General features: G+C 47.6%; 1 protein-coding gene across 1 annotated transcript in view; it reads left to right on the top strand.

The window, feature by feature from the left end:
- GLDN (gliomedin) overlaps positions 1–11,293 on the top strand; it is a 59,035-nt gene extending 47,742 nt beyond the window's left edge. The window contains exons 5-10 of the mRNA XM_047074711.1: positions 1,969–2,106; positions 4,116–4,253; positions 6,987–7,070; positions 7,168–7,293; positions 8,305–8,455; positions 10,816–11,293. Coding sequence (XP_046930667.1) covers positions 1,969–2,106; positions 4,116–4,253; positions 6,987–7,070; positions 7,168–7,293; positions 8,305–8,455; positions 10,816–11,293 — 1,115 coding nt within the window. The remainder of the gene's footprint in view (positions 1–1,968; positions 2,107–4,115; positions 4,254–6,986; positions 7,071–7,167; positions 7,294–8,304; positions 8,456–10,815) is intronic.
- Positions 11,294–12,152: the final 859 nt, after the last annotated feature.

Genomic DNA, 12,152 nt, shown 5'->3' with positions numbered 1-12,152 from the left:
AAGGCAAAGAAGGGGAAACTGGATGCTGATGCAGTAAGGCTCTTTGAATAAATGCCTGAAAAAGAAAACCCTGAAATAACTAGAAAATACCATTTCCCTGAGCATTGCTGAATCGGGGTCATGTGAAACCTTTAGAAGGTTATCAGTTACGCTTGGTGCAATGTGCTGGCCAGACTCTATGGCAACGTTCTAGTCTTTTGCGTCCTTCAGATAATGTGCCAAATTGCCTATTTAAAATACTGACAAAAGGACGTCTTCGTGTGCAGAGGTCACTGATTAAAGGCTCTTCTTAAGTGAGTGAACCACTTTCCAGCAAGATGTCCTAATGACTGTGGGCAGGGATGACCCAGAACCGTGGGTTTTCAGAGCTGTTGTGAGAGATGCATGATGAGCCATGCCCTACCCCCCCCCCCAGTGGGCTTGGTTTGCCATCTGTGTGACGGAATCCATAGCAGAGCAAGTGCCCACAACGGAAGGGCTGCCCCTACTCTTGTTCACATCCTCTTCCACTGTGTTCCCAGCTCTTCACTGGGAATTGGGCGTCCCAGTGCATGATGCCCACCCGACATCACCACTGGCAGAGGCAGGCAAGCCGGCGCCTCCTACTCCCTCTGCCACAGCTGAATTTCATGGCTTTCGTGCAGGTGTGGTTTTTATGGTTGGTTGAAATCCAGCAGATGTTTCTCTGCTCACTGTGTTGTGTAACAGTGATCAGTACTTTAAGGTTCTTGAGCACACTGCTGTCTTCCTTGGGGCGGTCCGTAGCTGGAAGAGCAAAAACCACATTGAACATTTATCACTTCCCAGCATAAAGAAAAGGTGCCAAGAACTGCAGCTGTAGGTTTTGGGGGGATACTGCCTTTGATGGCAATGCAGAGTATTCCAGTACGATCTGTGATATGATGTGATGTAATAACTTCCCCATTGCTGACAGGACTTTTGGGAAGGGCCTATCAGATAGTGCAGAGGGGCTTTTAGGGTAGGATGGGAGGTTACTCCGAGTCACCTCTGAGGTGCCTTCCAATCCCTAATCCTCTGATTCTCTTGAGATAGTTCTGTTGGGATCCTATGGGGCTGGTAGGAAGTGGGTCCAGATTTTAAAATCTGGAGGGAGGATCAATGCAAATAATGGTGCTGCTATCTGGAAACTACCTGCCAGCAGTGCATAGTAATCATATTATGCACCAAGTTTGCTTCCTTTCTCTCAGGGATCAGAATGCTGTACTCTCCATAGTCCGTGCTGAGATGGGCCATTGCATAGATTCTTACCTATTTTGAGCTGTGAGTGACAGGTCTGCAATTCCCATAGTCAGGACTCCCCAGGAACAGAGGCAGACATTTCACACACAGCATCGTGTTCACACTATCATCATCCCTCTTCATGCTTGTGCTAGAGCAACTCTACCTGTTTTGCTATTTTGATTAAAAGCATTTTGCATTGAAGTGTCACAGAAAAGGAACCAGAGATGGAATCAGAAGATCTCTGCCTGCTCACTTAGTGGCATCAGTGATAACCACTGTAAGCCTGAGTTCCAGCTTCTATGAAATGACAGTAAGGATATGTTACTGGCTCACCACTCCAGTATGTGGTGAGGAATAAACCAAGTAATGCACGTACCCTTCTAGCACCGAACAGTCCCATCTGAGTGCTCCGCTCTTCCTGCGTGGCAAACTTCTGATCAGGCCTTACCTTCCTTCTGCCCTTGCTGTGATTGTCCCTTTCTGGTCCACTCCTCTCTCTTCAACCTGTTGGCTCAGGCAAATGTCCCTAAAATATTCAGAAGAGCCACCTGGAAATACTATTTGTCAATGAATTTATAATCATGCTGCTGTCCTAAAATGGTTACAGAGTCTTCTGCATTTGGCTACTGAAGCCACTTCATCTTAAACATACAAAGTACAATATCACAAAGTCGTGTACCAGAGTTTCTTGCGCTATAGGCTAATAAATTATTTTTCCCCCCTCAGGGCCACCTGGAGCCACAGGAACTCCAGGGGAAAAGGGAGACCCTGGTGAGCTGGGTTTGACTGGAAATGAGGGCCCACCAGGGCCAAAGGGGGACAAAGGAGACAAAGGGGATGTGTCCAATGATGTGCTCCCCACAGGTAAGTGGCTGGTACTTGGGCTGTCTCCCAGGGTGATCAGGCCCACAAACCAGCCTGGTTTTTAGTACAGAGGCAGCACAGGTTTTCTCTCCTTTTCTACTTTGTGTGCCCATCTGCTTTGCAGCATGTTTTAGAGTGCTGTGCTTCCAAGAAGGAAAAAATTGTGCATGTTACCCCAAGGTTGGCGAGACCAAATCTGAGATCTCAGCATAAACAGTTTAGATAATTCAGGTCTAAACATCATGATTAGATTGAATTAGGATGACAGGAGCTTCCTTTTTCCAAATATTTATTAAGCCTAGCACAATATAGAATAAGACAAGTAAGCAAGCAATTTAAGATACCTCAGAGGACAAACTGACAGAAAGCTCAGGCATTTTCTTCACAATCGAGGTAGGATCATCTTCAGACCTTAATCCTCAGCTTTTGGATGTAGAATTGGGCAGACACGGTTGCCGATCTTCTTTTTCTGGCTTCCAGCCCAGGTTCAAAGCAGACGGATGGCATCTGGGGTGGGGTGGGGAGGTAGAGGCACAACAAACCAGAAGGACAATCACATGGTGGAAAGATTTTGGTGGTGGTGACAGCTGATGGGCATGGACGAGGAAGGGGCAGAAGAATTTTAAAAGCACAGTACTTCAGAGACATAACTATCCTATTAATGTAGTCAATAAACCTTTTTGAATATCAAAGAATACCATTTATGAATTAGAGACTTTGGTAGTAGCTGAGAATATGAATGTGAAAATGAGTAAGACAGGACATCTATCCTCAAGAAGCTAGGATGATAGATGTTCAAGAATAATGACCCTGAATCAGTCACCCATCTAGCCACTCAAAATTTGTTGAGCACTTACTCTTTGCCAGGCACTGTGCTAGGACCAAAGCATCAAGGAAAGCTCAAGTTATGTTTAGCATGCTTTGTTTCATACACAGGGAGGTTGCTATGCAAAATATATATAATTTAAGAAGTATCTTGACAGGATCATAGACTCGTGAATAAACTTTGAAAATATGAGATCGTGTTATACTACACTTGTATGGGAATCTACACATCCAGAACACCGCACTCCCCTATACTACTGAACAAGTGAGGGGTGATGACAAACCATTCAGAAAAGCAACATCACTGAGTGTACCCCAATTCCAGAGACCAGGCAGAGCTGAGTATTCCCTGGTCAGAGAGCAGACAAGGCCTATGAGGGCAGATCATGTCTGCTCTGCCTACAGATCTCTGCCCCTTTCTGAGTGGGCTTGGACCTGCCTCTAGCCTCTGTGGCCCTGGCTTGCCCACTCACGCCAGTGACCTCAGTGGGTTATCACAGGGCAGGACAGGGAGGATGAGACTCAGTCTGGAAGTAAAGAAACAGGCTCAGAGGGTTAAGCTGCCTGCCCAAGGTCACAGGCTGGGCAAGATCTCCTGATTTCTCCTACCACACAGAGCAGTGCTTCTCATACCTGGCAGCATATTAGGAGGTTTTAAAAAATACAGATGACCAATCTCCTCACCATTTTGATCTAACTGTTCTGGATGGGGTCCAAGCAGTAGAATTGTGTTAGACTGACTCTAGGTGACTCTAATAAGCAGTCAGGGTTGAGATCCTTCAACGTGGCCAGTGACATGAGCATGAGCTTTGGTGTGAGACATACCTGAGGTTAAGTTGCAGGCCTGTTCCCAGTTGTGACCGTGGGCAAAGCACTGAACTTCCCCGAGACTGAGGTCACTGAGGGGCTACTAATACTGTCTCACAGAACGGTTGGGAAGAACAATGGAGGAGGAGATGTGTAAACTTCTTAGTGCAGTTCCTGGCACATAGTTGGAACTCAACATCTGCCATGGGAACTTTCTCGACTTTGGACGGCCAGGGCTAGAATACAATTATGCCTGGGAATGGGGGCTCATCAGTCCTCCCCAGGGCTGTTCATTCTCTTTTCCCCTGGGAGAAACCCATCTCTGTTTATGGCTCTTGAATCAATCTCTCTCCCTGCACCCCTTTCTCTCTCTCCAGGTGCCAAAGGTGACCAAGGCCCACCTGGCCCGCCTGGCCCACCTGGGCCCCCAGGCCCTCCAGGTCCCCCAGGACCCCCCGGAAGCAGAAGATCTAAAGGCCTACGGCAGCCAAACATGTTCAATGGCCAGTGCCCAGGTTACCAGCCCCTGCCCCAGAGAACCTACCCCTTCAGCTAATGATCCCCAACTCTCGGGCTTTACCCAGGCTTTGCAACCAGATTTTTTAAACAGAGGGAAATTTTGCCGAAAGCTAGAGATTCCCCCTTGCAACATGCAAATGGCTTGGGCAGTCTGCCCCAGGGGAGAACTGGTAGCAGGTTTAGAATTGGCCTCCCACACCCTTCCTCATCACTCTCCCCTCATCTGTCACCAGTCTATTCTTCTTCTTTGCCAAATTCACCATCCCTTTCCCCTGAAAGGGTCTCAAAGGCTAAGCTATTTACTCTGGGAACGTGAAGGGCTTGACTGATGCTGGGGAGTCGAGGGGGAGGTTCAGATTGGTTAACTCCCCACAGTACTACAGCTCTGCCCTCACCACCGCAAAGCTTTGTGTGCTAACCACATGTAGGGCACAGTGCTAAGTACTTGGTTCACAAAATGATATAGGAATCGGTATTGCCACCAAATTATAGACACAAAACTGAAATGCTAAGGAGCTATTGTAGCTTACCCAAGGTCACTCAATTAGTAAGTGACAGAGCTTGGATTCAAACCCATGTCTGCCTGCCTCTAAAGTCCTTCTCTTAGAGCATCTTCCTTTCAGAGATGGAAATCCACACATTGAGACTAAGCCAACCCAGGGCAAGGGACGCCTGATCTCTGGCAGGCCAAGAGGACTTGTCTGTCGGCCAATCTGTGACAGAGGTGGCCATAGGATTGAAAGCTAATTAGAAATCAAGGGCCATATAAATAGAAAATACTTCTAAGGTGATGCTAGAACTTCTTCCCAGAGTGGTGACCCGGGACTGACTCCTGGTCAGGCCACGAGAAGGCACCACTTGATGGCATCATGTCAGTGGCAGAGAGGAGGATACCGACTGGAGTTTCTTTCACATTTGCTGTGGGCTTCCCTGCTGCTTTCCTACATGGTCTTTAGTTCTGTTTGGTGCCCTGGTCTTTTAGGAAGGCTTTCAGCTGTCAAAGTGGGCAAATCAGTGCTTTCAAAGATGTCACCCCCACCCCACCCCTCAGTCAATGCAGCCTGATTATGATTCTGCCCAGCAGTTAGTTAGAAATCACAGCCTCAGGGCCGAGCTGCCCCCCTCGGCCCGGGGCTCAGCACCACCCCCTCTGTTAGTTTCAGCCCTTTGTTCAGCTGCCCTTGGAGAATGAGCTGAACAGGAACCTTCGCCTGGAAGAAGGGGGAATCTGACTTGAGCTTTTGCAGAGCCCCAATTTGCCAAAGACTATGTCAGCCAGGGCATGGGTGCTGGAGCAACACCTGCCTCTGCCTGGCCTGCCTACTGAGCAGGGGCTGGGCCTCAGAGTTGTGAAAACTGCTTTAAAGTAGAGGCCATAATCTCCCACTCGGCCTCCTAGAAATGAGTCCTCTGTTGCCAGGCATCTTGCATCTGAACTTGGCCTTCTCTCCTGCTCCAATTCCATTTCTTTAAGCTCCCTCCCGCCCCCACAGCTTTAGAAGCAGGCTGGTACAACATGAATTAATGAGAGCCTTTTCTTTAGATGAAGAACAGGAGGGTCTCTCTGTCCCTTTCCTGTACGAAACCCAAGTTCCTTAGTAGAAAGTCCAGATGAAACTCAGAGGCAGCAGAATTGCATGGGGAGTGGGGAATCATAACAGATTCCCCAAAACTGCTTTCATCAGGGGACAGGAGGACTCGAGGCAAATATAGGCTCATCCTGCTAGAAAGAAGCTTAGACTGCAGAGGGTCCTGCCCTTTATTTTACTAATAAAAAAATCTCTCCAGATTATTCCATGAGCTGCTCTTGGGACAATGGAGGTAATCCTTTCTATCTAGCAACTACAGGTGACTTGAACCTCTTAGAATTTGTCTAGGCAAGTGGACCTGAACTTCTCTGGAAAGCCTGATTTGCTTCAGCCTGCCCCAGACCAGGTCCTTCTCCCCGGCCGACCCACTCCCTGTCTTCACACTGGTATATTCCTCCCCTCCTTCTCTGTCCTACTTCTGCTGCCCCAAGACACCTCTTCACCAAGGTCTGAATTAAGCCCGTCTGTTAAAGATAACAATTACAACCCAGGCCTGATGGCTTCTTGCTTAGGTATAGCTTCAAACCAACTATAAATTGGGCGCCTGTCAAGGACCTACATCCCATAGACCTTCAAGCAGACACAGGTGGAAAGTGGTGGGGGGGGAGTTCAAACATCTCTGGGCTCCTTCTTCTGTGATGCCTCCCTCTGGCATCCAGAAAGACAGGGTAAAGGGGGCCACCCTCTCATGAGGACCCATCATCTTCCCTGAAAGTGAAAATCCTTCCTGGAAAATGCAATCCATGACAGTGATACCTACCACCTGCCCAGAGGGGCCAGGAAATTATCAGTAAGTCTCTTCCCACCCCCCAACCCCCCAGAATTCTGAGGGCTTGGACAGACCACTTTTTCCCTTTTACTGACAGCCTCTTGAGATTGTATTACTTCAGCAACTGTGCTCCTAGAAAGCATATTAGGAATGCACCAAGTGGTGGAGGTGAGGGGCGAGGGTGTGGAATTGGGAGTATATGACTTGTTGCTTAAAAGCAAGCAACCAAAAAACTTGGTAGACCTATTATAAAGAAAGCTTATAGGACTAGAGTCTGGAATGAGGTGGGGGAGAGCACCAATAATAAAGTTACATGAGTCTCACTGCGCTGCCTGCATTGGCTCTGATCATTGCCGTTGTTGTTGTTTTAGGGGAGACATGCGCCATACCAAATGATGATACCTTGGTTGGAAAAGCTGATGAGAAAGGCGGGGAACACCATTCTCTGCAAGCAGGTGCAGAGGCAAAGCATCTTGTTTTGAAATTCAGAAATTGGATGTCTTAAAGTCATAATTGGTAGGTGAATGACTTTCCTTTCTCCTCTTTTGACAGAATCCATGATCGCTTCCATTGGAAATCCAACACAAGTACTGAAAGTTAAAGAGACATTTGGGACGTGGATAAGAGAGTCTGCTAACAAGAGTGATGAGCGGATCTGGGTGACTGAACATTTCTCAGGTACCTTCACTTGACAATGACCCACATCATTGTGGTAGTTGTGCCTTTAATCTGTTGCCTGCCTTCAGGCTTCTTCTATCTCTGTGTGTCTGAAATCCCTGCTGACTGGTGTCACAGAACTGCCCTTTATTTCAGACAGCACAAATGAGTGGGCAGAACACTTTTCTCAGTTGAGCACACTGGTGACAAGCCTTGCAGTTCAGGTCACAAGGACATGACCGGGGTATTCCCAACTTAGCTTATCCAGAAGGAAGCAAATATCATTATGACTCCAGTCTTAAAAAGCCCCAAACCATAATGTGGAAGAAATATCAGACAAATTCTTGTGCACTGTCCATCTTTCTTTAAGGAGAGTGCTTTTGGCCATCTTTCTCAGATATCTGTTGGACAGAGAGCCCAGGGGAGAAGGTGAAGTGCCATCTTGCAGACACACTGCATCTAAGCGTGACCCTAGTTATACTGCCCCAGAGGGACGTGGTCAGGGATTGCCAGTGAGGGTAGCAGTAGCCTCATTCCAGAAGGGGTCTGACCATATCCACTGGTCAGAGCGATAGCTGAGACACTCTGCTTCATTTCATCAGGGCCAAGTGATCAGCGGGTAGTGACTGCGTGGGTTGCCAGCCAAGAAGGACGCTGGCTCAGAAGGAAAGAGGAACACTGTGAATTAGCAGTGGCAGGAGGAGGCAGGAGGTGACTGCCCAAGTGCCAAGTGTTTGCTATTCCCAGTACAGGCCTGTATCGGTCTGATAGATTTTATAAACAATCTAGGGTATACTGGGAGGGAGTGATACAGTTTTCCTAGGAGGAGTAAAGCCAACTCTGTGGCTCCTACCTTTAAAGCATGGTTTAGGAATCCAGAGAAGAAAACTGGACTTTGAGTTTGGGAGTCTGAGACTCTAACCTGGACATGAACCCTTGCAGGACACCTCACTCTCAAGTTCCCTCTTTCTAACTCTCTCCCCTGACTCACTCCCAAGCTGTGATTGCCTCTCCCTGGCTTTCCCCCTGCAGGCATCAGGGTGAAGGAATTCAAAGACCAACCCTCCCTGTTGAATGGCAGTTACACTCTCGTGCATCTCCCATATTATTTCCATGGCTGCGGGCATGCCGTTCACAACAACTGTCTCTACTACCACAAAGGAGGCTCCAACACCATAGTGAGGTGAGTCATTTGGGTCACAGCTGTCTTTCCGCATCCCAGACAGCACCTGTGTGGTGCTTTAGTAATCTGAGAGCTACTTAGGGTTTGGGACTATGGTGCCATCATCTTCCTGTCCCCAGAGCCTGGCACACAGAGGTCAGTCAGGGTTTTCTGACTGAACCACAGGAAACAGTGAGTGAGCCCCATGACCCAGCCCTGACCTGGGATCTGCAACATTGCTGCTTGGGACACCAAGACTAAGGTCAGAGCCAGAGAGAAGTAGACCTGGTGTGATTAGGGCTGCAGCTTTGTCATCCTTTGAGAAAAGAAGCAGCCAGAACCTAGCTCTCCCTAGCCAGGAAGGTTCACACACACTCAAAGTTTCTGAAAAACTTTGGGTGTGAAGAATTTCATGTCCCAGCTGAGATCATTGAAGACTAAGGATGACAGTGCAAAGCCAGGGAACTTTGCGTTCAGATTGATCTGTCAGCTTGATGGAGCCCTTGCCAGGCCACCTGCCACCTGTCTTCCTCTCTGCTTACCAAGGGGAAGGAAAGTGGTCACCTGGGTAAGCTGTGCTCGGGGTGGCAGCCATGTCTTCCTGACTCCCCAAAAGAATTGCTAAAATTTTGTCTTTGTGGCTCAAGAAGAAATCAGGTTTCGGGCCGAGGCAGGGCATCTTGGGAAATGAAGAGAGTAGGGAGCTCAAGTCAGGTTCCAACTTCTCCTACTCACTCCATGGCCTCAGACAAGACACCACCTCCTGTGGTCTGCAGCTCTCCAGCTGTACCCTTATCTGAAATAATTCCAGTATTATGAAAGCCATGGTCCTAGTCATCCAAAACAAGAGATAAGGACCTGAGAGAGGGCTGGGTCCCTCTTCCCTTGCCCTCACAGCCTTCCTCCACTTGGTGAGGTCCAATCGCAACAACCTTGCTGGCATTGAGTGTGGGTGAGGATGGGGGTGGGACACATGTCAGCTGTGGCTGGAAGCATCTCCTCCTCCCCCTCTCATCTCCTTCTCCCAGGCCTCCCCATCATTTCCATATCTCCCTGGCTACCTCATTGGGCAGAGTCTTGTGTTAACAGCAAACAACAACCAACCCACCTCCTGTTCAGAAGCCAGTACTCCCCAGACACATTCCTTCCCATGACATTTCTCCTCATTTAATTCTGCAGCTCCCTACTGCCACAGCACTGTTTTTACATAGGGATGAGGGTGGTAAGGGAGTTCCAGGATGAGTGAGCCCCAGAAAGAGGATTGCCTCTCCAAGAGTGTCTTCTAACGAAGCTATGTGTGTCTGACACACTACTTTGGCCTGCTCTATGCCAGGCCACAGGCGGGGCCCGGGGGCAGGCAGGCTGGAATAAGACCCTGTTTTTCCTGTGAGGGGACAGGCCTCCTCAAGAAATGCAGCTGCTAGGTACCAGACCAACGGTACTGATGGACTGATTGGCAGTTCTGAGCTCCAGACATTCAGAGGAAGAAGCAGAGGTGGGCAGGCAGGCTGTTCTCAAGGCCTTATTTTCTCTGGTGTCTCTCACACTTACCTCAGGGTCTCTTGGTTGACTCCAAGTTTGTTAGTTTAGGCTCCACCGCATATCTGCAGATTCATGCTTCCCCTATTTCTTCTCCTGCTCAATGGCACCCTCTTGTGTTTTTCTTCTCATTTAGCTTAACGTTCGTGAATTTTCATTCCTGGAATTAGGTAACTTTTGAATCATAATCAACTTTTAGATATGGTCTGGATTTGGAGTCTGCCTGGTCAGACAGCCTCCAGGAGCTGAGGGCATGGGATTCCATGCTGTAGCTGAATTTATCCAGTCACTTTCCTGACAAGAAAACTGCATGGCCTTGACTTGGCTACGTTTCTTCTCAGCTGACAACTTTCTTCTTCATTTAGACCACTGTGACATTATTGTCGTAAAAATTCCAGCATGGGGTAGAGGAAGAACCCCCAAAATTGCAGTTAGAAAACCTAAATTCTAACTCTGGCTACTTACTCATATTCCTGGGCTAGTCACTTTCTCATGTGTAAAATGAAAAGACTGGACTAGATCATTTTTTAAGGCCCCTTGCAGATCTAAGAATCTTAGGGCATTTCAGGAGGTCGGCAAACAACTGAGGAGTCATGAGGGTAAGGAATTTTCCTGGGGCACGTGGCACGAAGGTGGACACTTTAGATGTAGTCGGCATCCTTTACATCCTTGGTATGCAGAGCATTGTGGGTAAACCAGTAGACCTAGAATTTAGAAATGCAGAATCCCAAGCCCCATTCCAGTTTAATAGAGGAGGCAAAACAAAAACAAAAAGCAAAAAACAAAAAACCTACCATTGTCCACAAAAATGCTGACTCATATCTACCTTTTTCACATTTCAGATTTGAATTTGGCAAAGAAACATCCCAAACTCTGAAACTTGAAAATGCCCTGTATTTTGATCGAAAATACCTCTTTGCAAATTCCAAGACTTACTTCAATTTAGCTGTGGATGAAAAGGGTCTTTGGATTATCTATGCTTCAAGTGTGGATGGCTCAAGCATTCTTGTCGCCCAGTTGGATGAGAGGACATTCTCTGTGGTGCAACACATTAATACCACATACCCCAAGACCAAGGCCGGTAACGCCTTCATTGCCCAAGGGATCCTTTATGTCACGGACACCAAAGATCTGAGGATAACATTTGCCTTTGATTTGTTAGGAGGGAAACAGATCAATGCAAACTTTAATTTAAGAACTTCCCAGTCTGTTCTTGCCATGTTATCCTACAATATGAGAGACCAGCATTTATATTCATGGGAAGATGGTCATTTAATGCTTTATCCTGTGCGGTTTTTGTCAGCTACAATAAACCAGTGATGAGATGCATTCTGTTCCCCCTTGACAAGTTTCAGATGTTCTCTGGTACCATGAATATTCCAACATAAAACTTGTCTTTAGGGGAACCAGGTCCTTAGCTGTCATAATCTCATGACATGAGTGTTTATATGGTCAGGGAACCCCCTTTAAATTCAGATTCCTTAGAGGAAAATAGCAACAAACTGGAGGTCAAGCGGGCTATGATTTGGTGATTTCTCCACAGACTATCTGGGCAAGTTACCCTTCTCTCTGTGAGCCTTGTTTTCCTGACTGGTAATATGAAAGGGCTGCCAAAGATGACTGGCAAGATTCCCTCCACCTGTAGGGATTTCTGTGCTTCTCGGCTGTTACTGCTTTCACAGCTGTTACATATTTGGTTTGGTTTTTTGGTTTTTAGCCACATGCTGAGCAAATTTACCTCCGAGATAAGCCCGAACACTTGAGCAATGAATTCCTTAGTAGTGACTTGTGTTCAGTGCCTTGGGAAGCTGCATGGACCCTTTAAGGCTGTGGAGGGACCACATTACCCATAATTTACTACCATTCTCTGCGTCCGTCCGCACCAGCCACCACAGCACTGGAATGAGCATCATCCTGGGCTCCCGATTGCCGCTCCAAAGTTAAAAAAGCCAGGCATAGCTACACGCTCAGGCTTGCTAATGAAACAGAAACAGGCACTTCCAGGTTCCTATCAGTCTCTGATCCTGCTGTAGATCACAAACACTGAATCCTCACGTCACCCTGGCTGCTGCTTTCACTGCTACGCATCTGCTCTCAACTACTAAATATTATGTGAGTAGGCATTAATCTGGCTAGAACCATGGGAAGCCCTTTGCAGTTTTTGGAAGAGGCACCATTT

Source organism: Lynx rufus, unplaced genomic scaffold (genome assembly GCF_022079265.1).
Source record: "Lynx rufus isolate CCGP_SWC_20201006 ecotype Redwood Valley unplaced genomic scaffold, mLynRuf1.p SCAF_13, whole genome shotgun sequence".
Classification (NCBI taxonomy): Eukaryota; Metazoa; Chordata; class Mammalia; order Carnivora; family Felidae; genus Lynx; species Lynx rufus.
The sequence above is the reverse complement of the archived record's forward strand: the minus strand, read 5'-3'. Positions and strand labels throughout refer to the sequence as shown.